This window comes from Medicago sativa, chromosome 8 (genome assembly GCF_051527215.1).
Source record: "Medicago sativa cultivar Bolivia chromosome 8, Bolivia_mono, whole genome shotgun sequence".
In the NCBI taxonomy this organism is placed as follows: domain Eukaryota; kingdom Viridiplantae; phylum Streptophyta; class Magnoliopsida; order Fabales; family Fabaceae; genus Medicago; species Medicago sativa.
The window spans coordinates 88,493,621-88,518,029 of NC_140756.1; the positions used below are offsets into that span (position 1 = coordinate 88,493,621).

A 24,409-nucleotide genomic window follows, 5' to 3' on the forward strand; every position below is an offset into this window, starting at 1 on the left:
CTTTCTAATAAGGATTATCACAAATTTATTAATATCGTATATTTCTATCATGATTGAAATGATTCCCAATGATATCAACAAGGTGCAAATTTGATTCACCATATTTCGAGGCAGTTTGTTTGAATACCTGCGGAGGGAATATTGCATTTTCAAGTGGGGTCTTCCTTATGCTAGCCGTTACATCAAACTTTAACGGTACCATTCAACCTGCTTTATAAATTCAATTTCTCTACCGTTTTCCAAAAAACATATTCTCCACACACACAAAATAATAGTAATACACCGTTTTCCAAAAAACATATTCTCCACACACACAAAATAATAGTAATACAGCACCAAAATGGCCTCTTCCAAGATTAGAAAAGCATGTTCCTTCACCGTCCTCCTTCTTTGCTCTTTGAATTTCACACTTTTTATCCTTTGTGCTACCTCATTTGCACCAACCATTCTCCTCAAAATGCCACCAACTTCATTTGGCATGGCATTCCTCATGGTTTCCACCATCTCACTTTTCTCGTCTTTCGTCGGCTTCTATTCACACCTCACACACTTGTGTTTTCTCACTCACATTTCCCTTACACTAGCCTCTTTGATAGGACAAATTTTCACCATATTTGCTTTGTTTACCAAAGAGAATGCAAGCCTCCAAATGTTAAAGTCATCAAGGGACCCAAAAGAAGCTAAACTATTGGTAAGGCTTGAATGTGGGGTTTTGATGGGAATGTGTATGTTGCAGTTTGTTGTGTTGGTGTTGAGTTGTGTAGTGCATAGTTGTGTGGTGAAAGATTATGAAGAACTTGAAGCTGAGAAAGAGGCTATTGCAAGAAAGAGGAGTAGAAGGATTTCTAAAGTGCAAGAGGAATCCACTGCAAATGTAGCTAAGATTGACGAAATTAAAGATAAGGAGTTCGATGAGAAAATGAAAAGCAAATATGGGCAGTGGGTAAAAACTGATTTTGAACCATGAAACTAATTCTCAACATCTTGCTCTATATATCTTCCTTCTACATTGTAGTGTAGCAGATATTTTCATGATTGATTTTTAATTCTTCTTCAGTTGTTTATTGTTGTTGTTTCTGTCGTTATTGTTGTTTGTCGGGGGGGGGGGGGGGGGGGGGGGGGGGGGGGGGGGGGGTCACTATGGTGTGGCTTTTGTATTTGTATAATCCGGAGAATTTTTTTATTGCTCTGTGACCATCCATCATGTTATTATTGAGTAACAACAGTTTGCCAGTCCATAGTTTTTGTGTTTATTTTTAGTGAGTGTAGTAAGTAAATGGAAAATTTAATTTCTCTAATAAATATATTAAAGTATACTCCCTAATCACAACAATATGCAAGTGAAACCCAGGGTTTACACCTTTCTAAACGCCGCAATCCTATAGCATACCTTCGCTAGTTAAGGTACGACCTGCCAATCATTGGGATTGAGTGAAGTTTGGATTAGTAGTTAGATCGACATGCGATTCACCGTGATTTTGACAAAAGATACACCTTAAGCCTTACTAAATTACAATGCCACTGCGATTTTCCCGAACTCACGTCAATGCAAAGTCTTTCGTTTTAAGTTTGAATCTCCTATAATCATTGTTGGTTAGTCATTAAACTTGTTATGTTTATTTGTGGTCAAATTGGCCAAATACTTTCCGCATTCCTTAAAGTTAGATGTTTATAACAAGTTATTAGTCTTTAAAGTTTTTTTGGTCATAAATTGGTCATTTAAATTTTAAGTCCCTTAATATTTACACCGTTATCCATATTTTCAGCCAACTTCGTTAAAAAGTGTTCATGAACCATTTAACATTAAGGGCGTAGGTCCAAAAGTGTTTATGACATCAAATATGATTACTGCACATTTTCTTCTTTAAATTTTTGAATTCAAATATAATTTAACATATAAATATTTCATCAGTACTATAAATCAAGTAATCGATAACTTTGTGTCAAATTAAGACTGAATAATACACTTATGAACCCCTAGTTTTGATAGCAGTGAATTTGGACATACCAACTTAACATTATACATCTACATAAACATTTTTTAACTGAGTTTGATGAAAATATGATAACACGGTGCAAATATTTTATAACTTAAAGACCAGTTTATAAGAAAAAAATTTAAAAGAATGACTTATTATAAACATCTAACTTAAATGATCACATATGATATGATATTTGACCTTTATTTTTCAATGTGGGTTGATTATAGTGACAACTGACGATCAGTTCTATAGCTTCCGATTCAGTTATGAAACTTATTAAAAGTGACGGCCATATATACTCAAACAATTGTAATCTAAACTATTCAAAACATACATTCATAAAAATAATTTTTTTAAATATATTCAAACATTAATCACTTTCCGAACAACTCACTTTCAATTAAAAATAACTTTATCAAATCAATTTAATCAAATACATTTTTGCCACCGTTTGATGAAAATATGATAACACGGTGCAAATATTTTATAACTTAAAGACCAGTTTATAAGAAAAAAATTTAAAAGAATGACTTATTATAAACATCTAACTTAAATGATCACATATGATATTTGACCTTTATTTTTCAATGTGGGTTGATTATAGTGACAACTGACGATCAGTTCTATAGCTTCCGATTCAATTATGAAACTTATTAAAAGTGACGGCCATATATACTCAAACAATTGTAATCTAAACTATTCAAAACATACATTCATAAAAATAATTTTTTTAAATATATTCAAACATTAATCACTTTCCGAACAACTCACTTTCAATTAAAAATAACTTTATCAAATCAATTTAATCAAATACATTTTTGCCACCGTAGAACCAAACAAAAATTATATTATGAGTAGCGAAGATAGTTAAAATACTTTATTAACAAATAGGTGATTCAAACACAATTTTTACCGTAAAGTTGTAGCAGCTAAACTAAATAGTAACCAAATGAGTTTCATTTTTATTTCATACAATCAATATGCTTCACTCTTTTCTTAAATTTGTCGGGAAATTATCTCTTACCGCCAGTTTCAATACTTATATAGTCGTATACTACCAACCAATGACTTTTGACCCTACGTGTGTTACTTTTACATTTAACGATAATAATTATCTTATTAGTTGAAATCAATAGATAGACGATTTAAGGATATAAGACTTTTTCCTTAATCGATGGAAGCTTAGGCGAACACTATTGTAGGTGAGCAAAAGTCACTCAATTCTTTCTTGAGTCTATTGAAGAACACTTGGATATTGAAGATATCATACTTCATCAAAGTTCAATGAAACTGGACAACGTAGCATGTTCAATGTTGATATCGCCATTAACTGTAAGGATGTGCAAGCACACACGTTTCAAGGGAACCTGCCCACATTGTACTTTGTCAGCGGATCACACCACAAAGTGAAAAGTTGTTAGTCGAATGTGGGGCACCATGCATCCCCTCAACGAGTGAAAACTTACACACTATCTGCATCAATAACCTAGCAAAGTTAAAGAATGTAGGCTATGTTATTTGGTTAGTAGGAGTAGTTGTGCCTATAAATACTAGTAATATTGTATAATACATTAACACAAACGATCAATCAAACTTAAGCTAAAGGGTACCAAAGACATTGTGTTACTTATTTCTTGCAAATAAAAGAATGATTGGACATGACAGGACGACAAACTAATACCATTTCGCATTTGGATCATCTACGTAGAGTGAGTTTAGATTAAATTTATATAAAATAAGAGAGATGATGATGTCTAAAATGGTGTGGAAAAATATAAGAGAAAACAAATTAAGAGAGATAGAGAGAAATGTAGACAAATAAAAATTAGAGAATCATTATCCTTCCATTGTCAAACCTGTCAGTAACCAACAATTTAAAAAAGAGAGGGAGGGAAAAACTTAATTGCTGGAATTTAAGAATGAGAGAGAAACTAAACGACCCTCAATTGTGCAACTTTCTGTTAATGATTTTTGATTTAGTGGTAAAATGACAAGATTTGAATATGAGATGTTCTGAGTTCGAGTCTCGCTAATGTCTTTGGAAGAAGGTAAATATAAATTCATTTGTAAACCCTCTTTAAGTCCGAATGTCTTTTATGCCTTGAATTGGGGCATCATCTCTTCACCCTAAATTTTTATTATAAAAAAATTAAAATTATGTTTACAAATTTTACGGGAATGAACCTAAACATAAATCATTTTACATTTGGTCACCTTTTTACCAAAAATAATTTTACAAAGTGTATGAAAAGAATTTCAATAAAAAAACTTTGATGTGAACCGCTTCCATAGAGAAGGGGCCATGGTAGTTCAGAGTTTGATCGGGAGGTATGTAAAGTCTGACCATAAATTATTCCACCAGAGAAAATAACTTGGGTTCTCCAGAATGATTTGTCCTTGAGTTGATCTCATTAACTACTTGAGCCCAAATACCTGGTTAAGGAATTTCAATAATTAACACACTTAAAATTATATGTTTTTTGTATTAAGAACATAGCAAAAATACGTCTCTTATAAATAGGACCAGAGGAAGTAATTGAGAATAATAAACAAATGGCATGGTAGTTCCTAATATTTTGTGGGCCATAGGCCAAGGTTGAGAAAAAAAGCTCATTACATAATATATGGTAACCCAACAATGTTTGCACCAAGTTACCATAATATGATGTTTTGGAATTCAATTGTGCTAACACCCAAAACATCGTTTGTCAAATGCACCTCATCGTATATATTATTAATTAAAAATAATAACATGAAAAAAGTTTTTTTTGGGGGGGGGGGGGGGGGGGACCAAACCGAACAAACCTAAGTAAAACGATATGCACACATATCAAATGTATCTCAAAAAAATCAGTCCTAAGACCATCCACAACAGAGCACCCTAAATTAGGTGCTTACATTTATTTCATATGTCGACAACACTCATTTTACGGTAATAATAAGCACCACTTTTCTCCAACCCAGCACCTCAAAATAAATTATTAAATAGGTCCCACAAATAAATTTATATCATTACATTTTAACAACATTTATTTATTTTATTAATATTTATTAAATTGGACCCATGAAAAATGAAGAGAGAGAGGGTGCTTCCATAGCCACCCTTCTCCATAGTCACCCATATATTATTCTCCACAATGGGGGTGACAATTTAATGTGGTGCTAAATAGGTGAAGCACCCACCATTGTGGATGGTCTAATAAAACTATATACACCACCATTGAGAATCTACAATTATTTTACGAAAAAGAAAAGAAAACTTCACTTTTATCTGAAAGTCATAAGATTACATTTCTTAGAGCATTTTGAGATGCAATATCATTTCAAATGTGATTAATTCCTCAAATATATATTTTCAATGATGTAATTGTCATATTAACAACAATAAAAAAATATTTCTAAAAAACAATAAAAAAAGAGCGGATTATTATGAATTATTGATGAAATAATTTGTTTTAGTAAATATTATGTGTCCGTCTTTCCGCTCTTTTTATTGCGCTAACGCGTGAGAAGTGAGTAAGGTGAGAAAATAAATTAAAAAAAAAATTGAAGAATTGTTAGTGTTTGAGGCATTTTGAATTTGTTTTGCAAAAAAAAAAGAAGTTGAATGGTTGTTGGGCTGATGGGCCTATTTATATATTTTACTATGTATACACCCTTAAATTGAATCCCACCCCCAACCTACAATTTTTTTGGGGCCCCTATAGGGTTGGGCCCTAGACCGTCGCACACCCGGCCTATGCCTAGGACCGGCCCTGCAAATGGTGTGTCTCATAAATATATTTGAGGGCATTTTTATGCTAAAACTGTCTTTTTGGTAATTTTGCTTTGCTAGTTTATTTTTCTTATGTTTTTTAATACAACCCTACTTTCTCGGTCAAGGTAAGAGGGTTAGAAAGTTTTGACTGCTCACTCGTATATAACAAGAACTCACTTTCTCTAACCCTAGTGTGAAGATTTGCGCAGCTCAAAACGCATCTGCGTTCGTCCCATCAATTCCCCATAAATAATTTGGTGGGAAGTTGTGTTGGATCAATGATCTTATATACTTGCATTTCTTTAATTTTTCTTTTCGCATTGTCAATCAATCTCATAATTTATTTTTCCCTATTTCTAGGTTGCATGACATGGATGACAATTGATTATCAATTGCGAGTGATATTACCTTCTCTGAATCCCTATTAAGGTTAGAAAGAACACAAATTATAACGGGGGTTGGATGTGAGTTTTTATAATCAGAATTTTTCAATTTATTGGACATTTTATTAATTTATTGCTGATTTCTTGCTTCATTATTCTTAGATTCATGTCTGATTATCTTTTGATTATTATTTATCAGGCGATCCATAAGTTGGACATTTTATTAATTTATAGTTGATTTCTTGTTTCATTATTCTTAGATTTGTGTCTGGTTATCTTTTGATTATTATTTATTAGATGATCCATAAGTTGAACATTTTATTATTAATTTATTGTTGATTTCTTGCTTCATTATTCTTAGATTCGTGTTTGATTATCTTTCGATTATTGTTTATCAGACGATCCACACAGTAGTTGATTTATCTCATAATTTACCTTTTACCCTTTTATATGTCTCACATGATTTGGAGGTCATTTGATTACATCTAAGAATTTACGTTTTCCCCCTTTTATAGGTCGCATGCTTTGGAGGTCACTTGATTACCTACAACGAGGCTCATTGCTTTATTTGGTTCCCTACTAAGGTTAGAAAAAGCACAAATTATTATGGGAGGTTGGATGTTAGTATTTTTTGCATTCAGGGTTTGTCGATTTATCTTTTGGCCATTTTATTTATCTATTGTTGATTCATTTTTCATTATCTTTGGATTTATATTTGATTATTCTTTATTAGACGATTCACACTAATCTATATTATTTTCTTTTTTGATATGCACACTAATCTATAGTTATATATAACGAGAGTAATTAATTTTGGACTGACTTATGGATAAAACTTAGTATAATTCTTTAGGTGTTTTTCGTATGATTCTTAACTAAAAATACATCTTTTCTGGATATAACAAACTCTGAAAAAATCATGATGAATTTAGTTTAGAACCAGACGAAAAACACCTAAAGAATTATAACTAAGTTTTTTTCCTTTTATTATTTCAATTATATTCTTAAATGAATTTTTCTTTAATAATGTTACGTTGTTGTTGGTGACATTAAAATATGTAAGAATTCATATTATATTTGTTATATTATTGGAGTAATTAAAAAGAATAAACATGATTTAATGAGTTTGTTATAATTTAAAAGTCACAACCGTTAATAAGTATATAAATATTAGCACAGTAAAAATAGCATTTCTCTAGTTTATATAAATTTTCTGTGTCGTTTACGGAGATATATATGTTTTCTTCTATCTTAGTTTTTACAGAAGGGTTCTATCTCTTATCCTTTGCTAGGATACATATATTTTCTTGTTTGGTTTATGGTCTCTCTAATCTCCGGTGAATCTTTTTGGACTTCAAATGTTCTGTATTTCTTTTTTATATCAAGTTATACGACATTTATATCTACATATAAGAATGCGTAGTGATATTTGAATAACCTTTTGTGATCATTTTCTTTTTTTCTATTTCTATTGATAAAAAATAATAGAGAAAAAAAAAGAGAATAAGAACATAATGTAAGTATGAGAGAGTTGTTAAAAAATTATCATAAAATGGTTGGACAAATACCATTTCTCTAAGCATCTACTATTTTTTAGAAGACCCTTTCAGATATTTCTTTGCATTATCTTTTGTGACTGTAACACCCTAGTTTATTTTATGATTTTTTTAGACATTAGTTAGTATATAAGAATTAAGGCTTAATAGCACTTTTGGCCCCCTATGTTTGACAAAATTGCGATTTTGACCCCCTATCTTTGAAAACTACAAAACCGCCCCTTATGTTTCGTTTTCGTTGCACTTTTGGCCCCCATGGTCAATTTTGACCTGGTCCACGATGACATGGCACCCACATCACTTATATGAGGGGCCAAAATCGCAACTTTTGCAAACATAGGGGGCCAAAAGTGCTATTAAGCCTATTTTTTATTTTTTTAATTCTTTTTCTTTTTTTTTTCCATTTTTTTTTTGAAAAAATTAAAAAAAAGGGAAAATTAATAAAAATCGAAAATAATTAAAAAATACTGAAAAAATTTAAAAAAATTGGAAAAATTAATAAGAATGAAAACAAAAATCTGGAAAATTTTTTTTTGCATGACATGTGTGTATATACATACCACATCATTAAATCATTTTAATAATAAAAAAAACATTAAAAACTGAAAATCTTTTAAAAATAACAAAAAATCAGATTATGTTTTTTTAAAAATAAAAGATTGATTTTTTTAAATTTTAAAAATAACAAAAAATCAGATTATTTTTTTTGAAAAATAAAAGAAAAAAAGCAGAAAAGGCATTTAGATTTTTTTTCAAAATTTAAAAAATTAGAAAAAGTTCGGATTTTTTCGAAATTTAGAAGATATTTAAAAATACTGGAATTTAATTTTCAAAATAAAAAAAGTTTAGATTTTTTTGCAAAAAAAAAACTGGAAAATATTTAAAATTTTAAAAATCTGGATATATATTTTTTAAAATCCAATTACAATATGAAAATTAAATTTTGAAAATCATATAATCTGAAGAAAAAAAAATCAATTTTAGTTCAAAAGAGATTGGAAGAGCAACTTGAGGTACTCACTTTTTAAATTTTAATGTCTCTTAAATAAGACACTTTTTAAAATTTTATACGCATTAATAATTCTTTTTACAAAAATATTCCTATGTAATTCAAGCTTCTCAGATTTTTTTCCTAAATTTTTAATTAAACTAAAATCAATTTTTTTTCTTCAGATTATATGATTTTTAAAATTTAATATATTTTCCATTTTTTTTATTTCGCAAAAAAATCTAAACTTTTCTTATTTTGAAAATTAAATTCCAGTATTTTTAAATATCTTCTAAATTTCGAAAAAAATCCGAACTTTTTTCTAATTTTTAAATTTCGAAAAAAAAATTTAAATGTCTTTTCTGCTTTTTTCTTTCATTTTTCGAAAAAAATAATCTGATTTTTTTGTTATTTTTAAAATTTTTTAAAAAAATCAATCTTTTATTTTTTTAAAAAAATAATCTGATTTTTTGTTATTTTTAAAAGATTTTCAGTTTTTAATGTTTTTTTCATTATTAAAATGATTGAATGATGTGGTATGTATATTAAAAAATAATCTGATTTAGATGGGATCAGGGGGGGTTTTCGAAAGAATCTTCATATTTCAGGGTTGGAATTGAAAGAATCTTTTTTACAGGGGGGAAAACCGGAACTCGCCTAAATTACAGGGGGTAAAGACATATTAACCTTTTTTTTTTTTTTTTTTTCAAAAAAAATCGAAAAAAACCGAAAAAATGATTTAATTTTTTTCCAGATTTTTGTTTTCATTCTTATTAATTTTTCCAATTTTTTCATTATTTTCGATTTTTATTAATTTTCCCTCTTTTTTTTAATTTTTTCAAAACAAAAAAAAGAAAATGTATTAAAAAAATAAAAAATAGGCTTAATAGCACTTTTGGCCCCCTATGTTTTCAAAAGTTGCGATTTTGGCCCCTCATATAAGTGATGTGGGTGCCATGTCAGCGTGGACCAGGTCAAAATTGACCATGGGGGCCAAAAGTGCAACGAAATCGAAACATAAAGGGCGGTTTTGTAGTTTTCAAAGATAGGGGGCCAAAATCGCAATTTTGTCAAACATAGGGGGCCAAAAGTGCTATTAAGCCAAGAATTAAACATAGTAATAGAAAAGATAAGTTATCTCTATCTCCAAAAGGGAATGTTAAAAATTAAAAATAATAATAATAATAATAGGAATATTGATGTGTTAAGGTGAACGAAGTGGTAGAGTCCGCTAATTAAGTAGCTAAAATATAGTGATGAAAAATTGACCTCATAATTTAAGGAAAAAATTGGAATTGCGAATTCCAATTTTTTAAGAGTAAATTGTAGCAGTAATGATAAAAAGTACATTTATTTTTTGTACACTCTAGTGACATCTTATTAACCACGTTAAAAAATGTGATTAATCCAAGTTAATTCAATTTACAGCTTCAACTACATGAATTAACAGTCATTTTTAACGTGAACTGAATTAACCATCTATTCAACTGAATTAATCATATATTTATACTTGATTAACCAGGTACGTGAGTGTACATGAAATATTTTTGTTTTCAAAATTATACAAATTATTAAAATGTTTAACACTCCTAACTAAACTTTGTTTTCAAAATTATACAAACTATTAACATGTTTAACACTACCAACTAAACTAACCAAATTTCATTTTATCCACTAATTAACTAGTCCGAACCATATATCAAACAATATCTCTTTCTAACACTTTTTATCATCAAACTTTCTTCATCCGTCAATTATTTTTTACTAAGTCACATGTTCTTGCAGAATTTCTACTAAAAAAACGAGAAAAAAGACATAGAAAATGTCACTTTTTGTGGTGTTTTGATTTAGTTTTTATAGCATTGGACCAAAATTATTCTCAAAGTTTTTTTTTCCCTATTATTAACATACTAACACTGTAGTTTTTGATGAACTAGTTTCGCGCGGGAAAGAAAGAATACAAAACAGAAAATGGAACCATCCAATGAAAATACTCAAAAAACCCTCCCTCCCTCTCAACAAGAACAAGAACAGGAACAGGAACAGGAAAAAGAACAACCTCCCTCTTCCAGTTCTTTTGTCCCTCCAGTTAGTGACTTAGATTCTACCATAGAACAACTAAAGGACAACGATTTTTCCAACGAAGAGATTGCCGTAATCTTTACCTCAACTGCAGCAAAATATGTTCAACCTCCTTGTGGACTTCACAAACACATTTATAGAGATGAAAAAACACATGGACTCTTTTTCAAGAGCGAATCTTTCTCAAGTCATTATGATGAATCTCATAGGAATGCCTCAATTCGAAGAGATAGGCACATGCGAATTAACATATAAATTGCAAAGGAATATGCAGCGCACCATCACACTGTTTCAGTGAACGAAGACAATGATGATATGGAACATGAAATTGATGATGGTTCTCCAACACCTTTCTCTGAAGCAATTAAAGCTATTCAAGAAAGAATCACCAAAAGCATGAAAAAAGGGCTTGTTGATGAATCTCTTATTTGGCATTCAAAATTCAATGAAGAAGATTTGGAAAAGAGAAGCTTTAGCGTTCCTTCATTGCAAGAATTGTGCCTTAACATTCTTGCGAACCATGCTGATGCCATTGCTTCGCTTGATGGTGTTTCTGATGAGCTAAAGCAAAGGCTTAGCACATTGTTATGTGATCTGGGCAAAATGAATGGTCACTTTCTTGAACTACTTCTTAGTGGGTTTCCAAATGTGATTCGACTTAAAGATTGCTTCTGGTTGACAGAGGAAGAATTTATAAAATATTTTGGAAAGTTAGACACTTCCATATTAGAGGTATGTTCATTCAATTTAATTGTTCAGCATATATTGCACTTGGTTTTTCTTGTGATTTTGCTACAATTCCACCTTTTTCTTTCCTATTTGAATTTTGACATTTGAATTTGGGTTGTGTGAAGTCACAATCCAGCGACAACCACATTGGTGTCTCTTTTTATTAAGATTGGAAGATCCAAATTTTAAACTCGTATTTTAAATTTAAAAAGAAAATCAAAATATGTAACATCTAATCTTTGATCGAACAATTGTCTGTCTTGTAATTTTGCAACCATTCAACTTTTTTTTTCCTACATAAGAGTTATGTCCTTCATTTTGATTTTTTTAGTTATAAATACTACTACAAGATCTTATTTCATTTCATGTTTATACATTTATTTGTGGAATAGGTGCTACAACTTGAGCAGTGTGGACGAGTTATAACTGAATATACATTACTTTCTACATTGGCAAAGTCACCAAACTGCTTGTCTAGATTGACAAGTCTATCTCTTACTGGTGCATCTCGTCTTACTGATGAAGGGTTGCAATCACTAGTTTCTTCTGCAACAGTACTTAGATCCATTAATCTAAGCGAATGTTACTAACTCACTTTTGCTAGTCTCAATATTTTGGCTGATTCATTAGGATCACTTTTGAAAGAGTTGTACCTTGATGATTGCATATGCATTGATGTTGCACTAATTTTGTTGGCATTGAAGCGTATCGAACATCTAGAAGTATTGTCACTAGCTGGCCTTCCTACTGTTTCTGATAAATTCATCAAGAATTACATCATTTCATGTGGTCACAACATTAAGGAGCTTGTTTTAAGGGACTGTGTGTAAGTACTATTTAAGCTTTTTGGTTCATGCATGGAATTTGTTTTCCTTACTCTATCATATATTAACGGTTCAGTTTAGCCTATTGAACTATTGGTTTATATCTCTTGATGTGCAGGAATTTGACAGATGCATCAATGAAAATCATTGCTAAACATTGCCCTGAGTTGCATGCACTTGATATTATGAACTTATGCAAATTGACGGATTTAACCATAAGTTATCTTACAAATAGCTGTCGAGCACTGTGTAAATTGAAGCTCTGTTGCAGTCCATTCAGGTGGTCTCTTGTTTTATGCAATTTTCCACATTTAATTATATTATTTCTATGGATTTCTATTTTGCTAGTAATTTCTAGCTTTTTCATAGGATAGGCATCTTTGTTTCTGTGATAATATATATCAGGATATTACTTACCGGTATGAGAGGAAACTCGTCACTTACGCAATTCATTTTGGACTACATACACAAATTTATAGATTATCTGTAGCAATATTTATGATCAATTGAAATCCTTCTTTAGAAATTTTCTAATGGTTTCCAAGACTCAAACCAAATTTCTATTTCCTGTCTTCCTTAAGATGTTATAGATTCTCTAAGTAGTCATACACTGTATGGAATGGTAGAGTATTGCTATAATTTTTATGGATTACAATAATTTTATAGTATTTGGGATGTAGACCGTCATATTCTATATACATCTATCCAGCTCCTAGCTAATCATACGACACCTCCAATGTTGAGATATCCATGCCCAACACCAAGCTGGCAAACAAATACTAGCATGTGCATGTTTCCTAGAGGTGACTAGGTCGTGCCAGCACTACTAGACGTACCTTCCTACTTGGCCTCACAAACATCGACCAAGGAAAGGTTAGAGTGGGTAGAAGTTGAAGACTTCTAAGATCATGGGCCACAATGGTGACCAAGATAGAGATCAACTTCCTGCCTATTCCTCCTATATAGATCTGATATGAAGCAAACCATCATTCATTCCCTTTTAACCCTATAGATAGTTATTCCAAGACACTGATCAGGGCACATCACCGACAAGTTACCCTCTTATGTAGCGAAGCAAGAACAGAATGTCAGTAGTATCTTTTCACGTGGATCTCATTGACATCTTCCTTTCTTGAACAAATAAGCAAATATATAATATAATTCTGTTGTCAAAGGATTTGAGAGCACCATTATCACTTGCAAACAATGCCAGAAATTTGCATACCTTAGATCTATCATGGTGTCAAAACTTAACAGACAATGAGTTTGGTTTAATTGTCGATAGCTGCTTGTCACTGAGGTTCCTGAAACTTCTGGGATGCTTACAGGTAAATAACTCTATCAAAGTCACAAAACTTCTCTCAGTCTTTATACGAAGAACTTAGTTTTTTTATCGGGGAAGATTTTGAATGTGAAATACTTTGGAAGGTGACAAATGTTTTCTCAAAGGGCACTCAAACTCAGAGCTTCAGATCATTCGTTGAAGTTGGGTCCTTTATTTCAGAATATCAAAGGGCCTAATCCTCATCAAGGTGTCTTGCGATATTGATCAGTCTCACAGTAGATTTTGATATAAATTAGAACAAGAAACAGAAATCAAATATATGGGTGATGCTGAGATTTAGTAATATATTTGTTTTGGTAATAAGAACAAGAACATGAAAATCACTCTATACCTATTTTCGCATTTTGTTTCGGTAATTAATTTGTTGATCGGCGTAATAGTTTTGTTGTAAGTGGAGAAGATGATATTGTTATTGTTCCTTTTTAGAGATATTCAAACCTAAATTTACAGACTAAATACTTCAGTAGATTTTATTATGCACACATAATATGCACACTATAGAACTGATATACACAATATTGTTTCTTCTTCATGGAGAAAGAAAGCGAAGTCCTAGCAAGTCACAAATTTTTTGCTGTGAAAGTAATAGAGATTAAAATGAAAAGTATCAAATTCCATTCTAACATGAATTTCAAATTATAGAGCTAGCACTTTTGGCGATCTCAGCACTCTTTTTACTAATACCATTTTTTGAAAAATAACTATTTGGAACATTTTAATCATAGAATTGAATCAGAGTTGTGTGATATGTTTGATTTGTGAAAATGTTTTCTTTTTTTTTTTTTTTTTAAAAATATGCAAGAAAGAAAATCAAAATTAGATGTTGATTTTGTATTGAATGATGAGAATGAAAAATGATTTTTGAGTATAAGCAAAACAATGTATTTTAATACTTTTTTGTCAAGTTTAATATAATCCGGAAAATGTTGACTTTATTGGGATTGTTGAGGAAGCTTGTAACCCAAGGATCCTTAGTACTAGTGAAACGTTTATAGTACCGTAGTAGTAAGAGACAATTTCATCGAAATTTGATTTAATCAAAAGAATTTAACTTTTCATTTTCAGAAAATACCGATCATGGTTAGTGTAAATACCTTCGTGGTATACTAGAGATTGAGCAAACAATAGATAATGTGGATGACTAAAATGACATAACCAAGAAGCTAATTAATGTTATTTTTGTATGGGTAAAATAATGAATAAACTCTAACATAGATTCATCTATGTTTGAAAATTTTAACAATTTTATAAGGATTTAATTTCTATCTCCCCTAAAAAAAGATTTAATTCCAATGACACCCTCGCTATGTAAATATTTGTGAAGATATTTATACACTGGTTCTTCAATTCTCATAATACTTTTCTTCTCCTTAAAGATCTACTTGCATCTAATAACTACCTTATGTGTAATGGTACACGCCTAAGAGTCCCGATTCTATCGTTCACCGTGTCACCCAACAAGAAAGCTCATTTAGAAAACCTTTAAATTAGAGTATTATGTGATCTCCCACTTCAAATCTCCAGAGGTGTCTTAAAGCATATTCTTGTAGATGGACATTTGTTGATCAAGTATTTTGTAGTACCAACAACTTCACCCCATAAAATATAGGCTAAATAATTTCTCATAAGCATACACCTCACCCCTTCTAAAATGGTCCTATTCATGCATTCATTTAGGCCATTTGTTGCCCTGTTCCTACCACGATTTTATGTCACATAATACGTTTTTCCTACAAAACTCATTAAACTGATATGAAACAAACTTCAGACCATTGTTAATTCTTAAAACTTTGAGTTTAGTTCCTATATAATTTTCTACAAGACTATGCCATTATTTAAACTTGTCAAAGATGTAAATTTTATGTTTCAAAATGTGAAATCATACTCTTCTAGAATAATCATCAATCATAGTAAGGAGGAGCTTTTCAATCATAGTAAGGAGGACCTTAAACCAGGCATTTCCAAATCAAATTCCAAAAACTTTTTTTTTGAAAGCAAACATGAGTACACCAGAACTAAACTAATTAGTCTATAAATTTAGGTCGGGATGTTTTCAAAAAGGTAAAATATCATATTCTTCAAATTACAAGTAAACTAATCAACAAATATATATCACCAAAACAAAAGGTGAAAACAGGCGATAAAGTTATTTTCATGTCTATTCGGATGACACCATGTTATCAGAAATCAACAAGTTGTGCCAAATTTCAGCATCTATATATTTCATTTTTGTTTCCAGTTCTAATTTATATCAATATCTACTGCGAGACTGATGAATATCGCAGAACACTTTGATGAGGATTAGGCTCTTTGATATGTTGCAATAAAGGACACAACTTCAACCCAATGATCTGAAGCTCTGAGTTTGAGTGGCCTTTGAGAAAAGCATTTGTTACCTGCAAAAGTACTTAACATTCAAAATCTTCCCCAACAAAACAACTGATTTCTTCGTACAAAGATTTAAGGAAACATATATATTTCTTCATGACTGCGTGAAATTGATCACTGAAAATTCCCTTAATAGATTTATTTACCTGTGAGCATCCAAAAAGTTTAAGGAACCTCAACGACGAGCAGCTATCGACAATTAAACCAAACTCATTGTCTGTCAAGTTTCGACACCATGATAGATCTAAGGTATGCAAATTTTTGGCATTCTTTGCAAGTGATAAGCTTGTTTGTTGGCCTACCTGGAACAAACCAAATGTAATAGACACTCAAAAAATTAACAGAAGCCTGAAATTAGTAATACTCAAGAATTAGTTGAGTCAATAATGTCTTCCAGAAACAATAGCACAAAGCTTTGTTTTGTTAAATCAATCAAATTTTATAATATAATTTATATTTTCTATAATTATCATAATATTTGGTTATGAAATCAATCTTTTAATATAATGACAAAAGGCTAAGTTGCAACTTGATAAATCCTTTCATATTATGCACATACAAGCTTTAAAACATGTTAAAGTTTTCTAAGTGCTAATGTGTTCAGCTATAACAAGAGAGACATTCAGCAAGAAAATATTAAAAATGTTACCTTCTTAATGTTATTAAGTGAAAGTTCTTCCAAGGATTTGCCATTTATCTCCAAAAATGCAGCAATTGCTTCATCACTGTAACGAAGAAAAAGTTAAATTATTATTAGGCAATTGAAATTTATGAAGGATTAAGAATTAAGATTACACACAATAAGCACTCTGAAACACCATCCATAGACACATGAAGCATATCACACAGATATAAACTTGGTAATAAGATATATGCAATGGTGTTCTCAAATCCTTGAAAAAGTTACTCATGATATTCCAAATTCTAGAAAATCAATTACTGTCCATACAAATATTAGCAATAGTCTACCAATCTATGACGAGTTAGAGAATCTATAGCATCTTAAGGAAGACATGACAATAGAAATCTGGTTTGAGTCTTGGAAACCATTAGAAAATTTCTCAAGGAGGATTTCAATTATTCATAACTATTACTACAGATAATATATAAATTTGTTTGTGTAGTCCAAAATGAATAAGTGATGATAATGAAACGCCTGAAAATCAAATAAAACAAGAGACCACCTGAATGAATTGCGGCATAGCTTCAGATTAAGCAATGCTCGACAACTATTTGCAAGATATCTGATGGTTAAATCTGTCAATTTGCACAAGTTTGTAATATCAAGTGCATGCAACTGAGGACAATGTTCAGCAATGAATTTCATTGATGCATCAGTCAAATTCCTGCACATCGAGATATAAACCAATAGATTAAACTGAGAAGTAAGTGTATGCAAAAATAAGAAAAGCAAATTCCATGCATGAACCGAAAAGCTCAAATAGTACTTAAATTGAGAAGTACATGAAAGAATAAGGAAAACAAATTCCATACATGAATCAAAAAGCTCAGATAGTAGTACTTACACACAGTCCCTTAAAACAAGCTCATTAATGTTGTGACCACATGTAATGATATAATTCTTGATGAATTTATCAGAAACAGTAGGAAGTCCAGCTAGTGACAATACTTCTAAATGATCGAGTCTCTTCAATGCCGACAAAATTAGTGCAACATCAATGAGTATACAATCATCAAGATATAACTCCTTCAAAAATGATCCTAATGAATCAGCCAAAATATCAAGACTGGCAAAAGTGAGAAGGGAACATTGGCTTAGATTTATGGATCTAAGTGCTGTTGCAGAAGAAACTAGTAACTGCAACCCTTTATCAGTAAGACGACATGCACCGGTGAGAGATAGACTAATCAATCTAGACAAGCAGTTTGGTGACTTTGCCAATGTACAAGGTAATGTATATTCAGTTATAATTCGTCCACATTGCTGAAGTTGCAGCACCTATTCCACAAATAAATGTATAAACATGAATTAAGATCTTGTATTAGCATTTATAACTAGAAATTCAAAATGAATGGCAAAATTCCAATAAATGGGAAAAAATTGAATTGTTGCAAAATTACAAGAAATACCAACTGTTTGATCAATATTAGATGTTATAGATTTTGACATTTTTAAAAACTTGAAATACAAACTTAAAATTTGGATCGTTGATCTTGATCAAACAACCACTGACGTGGCTATCACAGAATTGTGAATTCACACAATGTGGCTATCACAGAATTGTGACTTCACACAACCTTGTGATTGTAACTCCACACATTCCAAATCTGAAGGACAAAATTCCAATAGGAAAGAAAAATATGGAATTGTAGCAAAATTAGAAGAAACACCAAGTGCTATATATAATCTAGCAAGAGCCAACCATTCAACCAAAACTAATGAGGGTTAAAATAATGGACTAAATTCAACCATGAACCAAAACTAAGGATTATGCATATATAACATAGCAAACCATGTATCTCTACAAATATTACATGTAATATGGCAGCATCAAAAACTAAAAGGAATAATCAATTTTCACCAAGTTTTCTCTGCTTGATTAAGAATGCCCCATATGTTTTGAAATTGGTCGGACATTTAGATTCCAATTGTTCACCAATATCTGTTTAGTTGACCAGGATTAACTTCCCTGTTTTTTCCACTAGAATCCTTCTTCATTTCATCCAAATCCGAATAAGGATTTTCCATCAAGTATTTTTCCCAAAATGACCAGTAGTAACCAGAGCTGTTACAATAGGTTGCTCTTTTGGTGCAACATGATTAGGAATAACAGCAATAGTTAGCTCAGTTGCAGTAGGATCAAGAACAACGACTATTGATGGCTCGGTTGCAACAAGATCATGAACAACGGCTACTGTTGGCGCAGTTATAACAGGCTCAGGAAAAATGACTACTACTGGTTCACTTGCAATAGGACCAGGAACAACGGCTACCATGCACTCAGTTGCAACAGGATCAAGAACAACGACTACCACTTGGTCAATTGCAACTAGATCTGGAACAACGACTACCACTTACACAAAGTTAATGTCCAATAGACTGCTACTGCAACTCTACTAACATAATCAGAACGATGGAATTTCAGAGATAAGATAAAAAAATTAGACATGCCAGGAGTGGAAAATGAATGAGATGCAGTTATTTGCTTGAAGGATCGTTTGGAAATGATGGAACAAAAGCAACAGTGTATGTTTTCTTCTGTTGGTCAAGTGCTGAAGAAACTTGGGATCAATTTGGTATATCTGGCCACCGACAGAAGTCACTGAGAGAAAACAAAGGTTTATGAGAATAGTCCCTTTAGTAATGAAGCTATCATTAAGATCCTGAGGAAACTTCTCAAGTATTACCAAGAGAAAACTAGAAAGTACATATATTCTCTCATTAAACATGGAACGACTGGATCTGCTCTAGTCACCGATGATGTTCTCTGGAGTGAGTTTAAAATTCACTGGTTTAACTTGATTATTTCCTCCATGTCCGATCTCAACTTTTGAATTTGATCAAGTCAAATTTGTGAATTTAAAACTAACTCAATGTCATCGATGACTCGGGAAGATCCCATTGTTTCATGTTTAAAGAGAGAATAGATGTACTCTCAGCGTTTTCTCTGGGTAAAACTTGGGAAGTTTCCATAGGATCTTCAATGCTAGCTTCATTAATAAAGGGACTATTTCTCAGAAACCTTCGTTTTATCTTTGTTACTTCTGTCGGAGGCTAGATACCTAACTAAATCCCACGTTTGTGCAGCAGTTGACCAACAAAAGAGAGCATGACTTGACGCTTCTGTTCCAACTTTTTCAAACAATCCTTTCAGCAATGTGATTGCTTCTCATTCATTTTCGACTCCTGACCTTGTCTCTGAAATTCCAGAAGTAATTGTTCTTTGTCATGTCTAAGTTTTTCAATCTTAGCTATGAAATTCCTTCATTCTGATTCTGTTAGTGGAGCAGCAGCAATAGCATCTTGGACATGAACTCTGTGCCAGGGGTAGTCATTGTTCCTGATCCTGTTGCAACTAAGCCAGTGGTAGTTGTTGTTCCTAAATCCTAATCATGTTGCAACTGAGCCACTAGTAGTGGTTGCTTGCTCTTAATCCTATTTCAACTGAGCCAAAAGGAGTTGTTGTTCCTGATCTTGTTGCAACCGAGCTAGTTGTAGCCATTGTTCTTGATCCTCATGCAACCGTGTCAGCAGTAGTCGTTGTTCCTGATCCTGTTGCAACTGAGCCAACTAATGTTGTTCGTGATCTTGTTGCACCAAAAGAACAACATGCCGTATCAACCCTGGTTACTATTGGTCATAATGACATATTTTGGAAAAATACTTGATGGAAAATCTTGATTCAGATTTGAACAAAACATATTCCAGTGGAAAGAACAATGATAGTAATCCTGGTCAACTTGACAGATATTGATGGAAAAATAGGAATCTAAATATTCGTCCAAGTCCAAAACAGACGAGGCATTCTTAATCAAACAGAGAAAACTTAGTGGAATTTGATTATTCCTTTTAGTTTTTGATGCTACCTAATTACACGTAATAGTTGTAAGGATGCATGGTTAGCTCTGTTATATATGCATAATCCTTAGTTTTGGTTGAAGGTTGAACTTAGTAATAACTCTTCCACACTGGTCAAGTTGTAGCACCTATTACACAAATAAATGTATAAATCTGAATTTATATACTAGGCCCTTAGGCACAAGTATAGTACTCCCTCCGTTTCAAAATGAGTGTCGTTTTAGGTGTTTGCACACAAATTAAGAAATGGAATGAAATAATCATTAGATATAACACTTTTACTAAACTGCCCTTTACTTTATAAGAAAAAGACAAACATAAAGTTGCATTGGAAATTGTGTGAGAGAAAAGTTGGAGTATTTATTGAGGGTAAAGTTGGAAGAAAAAAATTAAAGTTGTATTGGAAATGTAAAGCGACATTCATTTTGAAACAAATTTTTTTGGCTAAAGCGACACTCATTTTGAAACGGAGGGAGTAGTAGTTATAACTAAAAACTTGAAATTAATGACAGAATTCCTACATAGGACATAAAAAGTTGAATTGTAGTAAAATTACAAGAAAGACCACTGTGTGATCAAAGATTGGATGCTATAAAATTTTGACATTTTCAAAATTTAAAATATGAGTTTAAATTTTGGATCACCAATGTGGTTGTCGCCGAATGGTGACTTCACACACAACCCTGTGATTTGTAACTTCACACGACCCAAATTCGAATGACAAAATTCAAATAGGAAATAAAAATGTGGAATTGCATCAAAATTAGAAGAAACACCAAGTGTTATATATATGAAACAATTAAATTTAATAAACATACCTCTAATATGGAATTGTCCAACTTTCCAAAATATTTTGTAAATTCTTCCTCTGTCATCCTAGAGCAATCTTTAAGCCGAATCACATTTGGAAATCCACTTAGAAGTAGTTCAAGAGAGTGAGCATTCATTTTTCTTGAATCACAAAGCAACGCGCTAAGCCTTTGTTTTAGCGCATCAGAAACACAATCAAGCGAAGCAATTCCATCAGCATGATTGGCAAGAATTTTAAGAGACATTTCTTGCAGTGAAGGAACACATGATCTTCCCCTCACAAATTCTTCACCATTTAGTTTTGAAACCCAAGTAAGGGATTCATCAACAAACCCGCTTTTGTTGCTTTTAGTAACTCGTTCTTGAATAGCTTTGATTGCTTTAGAGAAAGGAGTTGGAGAACCATCATCAATTTCATGTTCCACATCATCATCTTTTTCTTTATTCTCTGAAACACTGTGAATGCGTGACGCAAATCTCTTTGCAGTGTCTTTGTTAAATAGCTTGTACTGACTTCTAATAAATGACTCGTTCCTCCAAATCGCAAAATCATCATTGTCGCTGTCATCAGTTTCAGTTTCGCTGTTAATATTATGAGCATTGATATCAAAAGCCAAAGGTATTTGATTTTCTGGTATTTCCTTCCTCTGATGATGATCATCAATGTCATTGATAATGATGGAGTTGTAATCATGAGTGAGTGGTTTCTTTCCTTTTGGGTCAGAAGTGTTTTCAAAGTTGTAAAGTTTTGCGCGTTTAGAAGAAGACGCGTCATCAGAGTCAGGTTCAGTTCCTCTCTTGAGAAAGGGTTCATGTGGTCTTTCATCTCTATGAATATGATTGGGAGATTCAGGAACAAATGTTGATGGGGCTAAGGTAAGGATTGCACCAATTTCTTTGTCGGAAAAACCGTGGCCCTTCAGTTGTTCTGTGATAGAAGTTATGTCCTCAATGGGAGGGACATCGTTGGGATTGGGTGGGTCCATTTTCTGTTTCTTATTCTTGTTTTCCCGCGCTAAATTGGTTGATAAAAATCTACAGTGTTAAAATATTTAATTAGTTTGAGTTTGATGGATGCAAATATAACAAAAGATAAAAATAAAAAGAAGATAGAGAATATAAACCAACTATTTATCATGACATTGAACGACAAAATCAAATATGTGACATTGTTATCATATGGTTCAAAAGACACGAGACTCATGAAGAATTCTCTCACTTTCTATGTAAAGAGTATGACTTACTGATAATTCATGTAGTTCAATTAACTACAATTTTATTTGTAAATCGAATTAACCGGATTTTTTAACGTGTGATTAGTTAGTTGTGTGATGGTGTCTAAAAATTGAGTGTTCATCTATCATTACCAATACAATTTAGCTTTAAAAAGTTGGAATTAAAACTTTCATTTTGAAAAAGGTCAATTTCTTACCACTAAAATTACCTACTTAATTAGTGGATTCGATATCTTACTCACTCCACTTTGTTCACCATAATATATCCATATTCCTATTGTTAACAGAAAGATAAAAAAAAAAAAAAATCCTGATCCTTACAAGTCAGAAATAGTCTATCTTGTCTATTACAATGTTTGTTTCTTAAACTAATTAATGACTACACAAATTTATCAAATAATTAAGGATGTTTCTGTCACAAAAAATAATGCAAAGAAATATTTGAAAAGGTCTTCTAAAAAATAATTGAGTCTTATGTTTATAGATAAATGTAGTATAGGTTAAAATAAAAAGGATTCGTCAAAGATTATAGAGACCATAACCAATAAAATAAATGGAACCAAGCAAAGATAAGAGATGGAACCAATATATAAAAATAAAATAGAAGAAAAATATACCTTCCTACACTTCACAAAAAAGTATATAAATTAGTGTGAATCGTTTCATAAAAAATAATCAAACAAAAATCCAAAGATAATGAAAAATAAATCAACAATAGATAAATAAAATGGCCAAAAGAAAAATGGACAATCCTTCAAAAAAAAAAAATGGACAAACCCTTAATGCAAAAAAAAATACTAAACACGCAAAACCCCGCCGTAATTTGTGCTTTTTTGAACCTTAATAGCAAAGAAAGCAATGGAACTCGCAGCAGATACTCAAGTTAGGGAGAAAAACAAGTATATAAAGATCATTAATCCAACACAATCTACCAAAAAAAAAATGCTATAAATTAGTGTGGATCGCCTAGTAAATAATGATCAAAAGATAATCAGACACGAATCTAAGGATAATGAAGCAGTTTGTCAAAAAAAAAAGGATAATGAAGCAAGAAATCGACAATAGATTAATAAAATGCCAAATAGATAAATCGATAAACCCCAAATGAAAAAAACTAGCGCGCGCGCCCACACACACACACACACATATATATATATATATATATATAATTTGTGTTCTTTCTAACCTTAATAAGGAACCAAAGAAGGTGAGATCACTCACAATAGATAATCAATTGAGCTCCATATCATGTAATCCTATAAAGAGGAAGAAAAAATTATGAGATAGATCAACTCAAGTATGATCGCAATGTGAAAAGAAAAATTATAGAAATATAGGTATATAAGATAATTGATCCGTCGTAATCCACCAAGTTATTTGTGGGGGATCATAGAAGTGAACACAGTTGTGTCTCGAGCTGCGCAAATCTTCACACTAGACTTAGGGTAAGAGAAAGGGGGTGCTTGTTATATAAGAGTGAAAAGTCAAAACTTTCTGACCACTTACTTTGACTGATGACGTAATATTTTATTAAAATCAAGAAAAATAATCCAGTAAAGCAAAATTACCAAAAAGGACAATGTTTTAGCATAGAAATAGACCCGAATATATTTGTAACAGAAGAACCATTTGTTTATTTTTCTCAATTACTTCATCTGATTTTATTTATAAAATACATTTTTCTCCTCATTCTTAATGCATGAAACATATGCATTTTAAGTGTATAAATTATTGAAATTTCTTAATCAAGTATTTGTGCATAAGTGGTTAGTGAGTTTCACCTAAGGATA

At 31.6% G+C, this 24,409-nt stretch overlaps 2 protein-coding genes and 1 pseudogene across 3 annotated transcripts; 2 read left to right on the forward strand and 1 right to left on the reverse strand.

Moving 5' to 3' along the window:
• The first annotated feature begins 237 nt into the window (after nucleotides 1-237).
• LOC146902927 (Putative membrane lipoprotein) lies at nucleotides 238-1,064 on the forward strand. Its single transcript, XM_085738635.1, has one exon. The coding sequence runs from the start codon at nucleotides 341-343 to the stop codon at nucleotides 965-967; it is 627 nt and encodes a 208-aa protein (XP_085594761.1). The 5' UTR covers nucleotides 238-340; the 3' UTR covers nucleotides 968-1,064.
• A 9,573-nt stretch (nucleotides 1,065-10,637) lies between these two features.
• On the forward strand, nucleotides 10,638-13,112 carry LOC146902928 (uncharacterized; annotated as a pseudogene).
• Nucleotides 13,113-15,662: 2,550 nt separating this feature from the next.
• On the reverse strand, nucleotides 15,663-24,047 carry LOC146902929 (uncharacterized). Of its 2 annotated transcripts, XM_085738639.1 has the most exons (8): nucleotides 23,989-24,047; nucleotides 23,806-23,875; nucleotides 21,393-22,419; nucleotides 17,561-17,994; nucleotides 17,219-17,380; nucleotides 16,684-16,759; nucleotides 16,181-16,336; nucleotides 15,663-16,042 (listed from the first exon to the last, which is right to left on the reverse strand). In XM_085738639.1, exons 3-8 carry the CDS (start codon nucleotides 22,368-22,370, stop codon nucleotides 15,905-15,907), a joined length of 1,944 nt encoding a protein of 647 aa, XP_085594765.1. In that variant the 5' UTR covers nucleotides 22,371-22,419; nucleotides 23,806-23,875; nucleotides 23,989-24,047; the 3' UTR covers nucleotides 15,663-15,904. The 2 variants fall into 2 exon arrangements, with proteins under 2 accessions (XP_085594765.1, XP_085594764.1); XM_085738638.1 differs by having other exon boundaries at nucleotides 23,806-24,041.
• Between the last annotated feature and the right edge of the window lie 362 nt (nucleotides 24,048-24,409).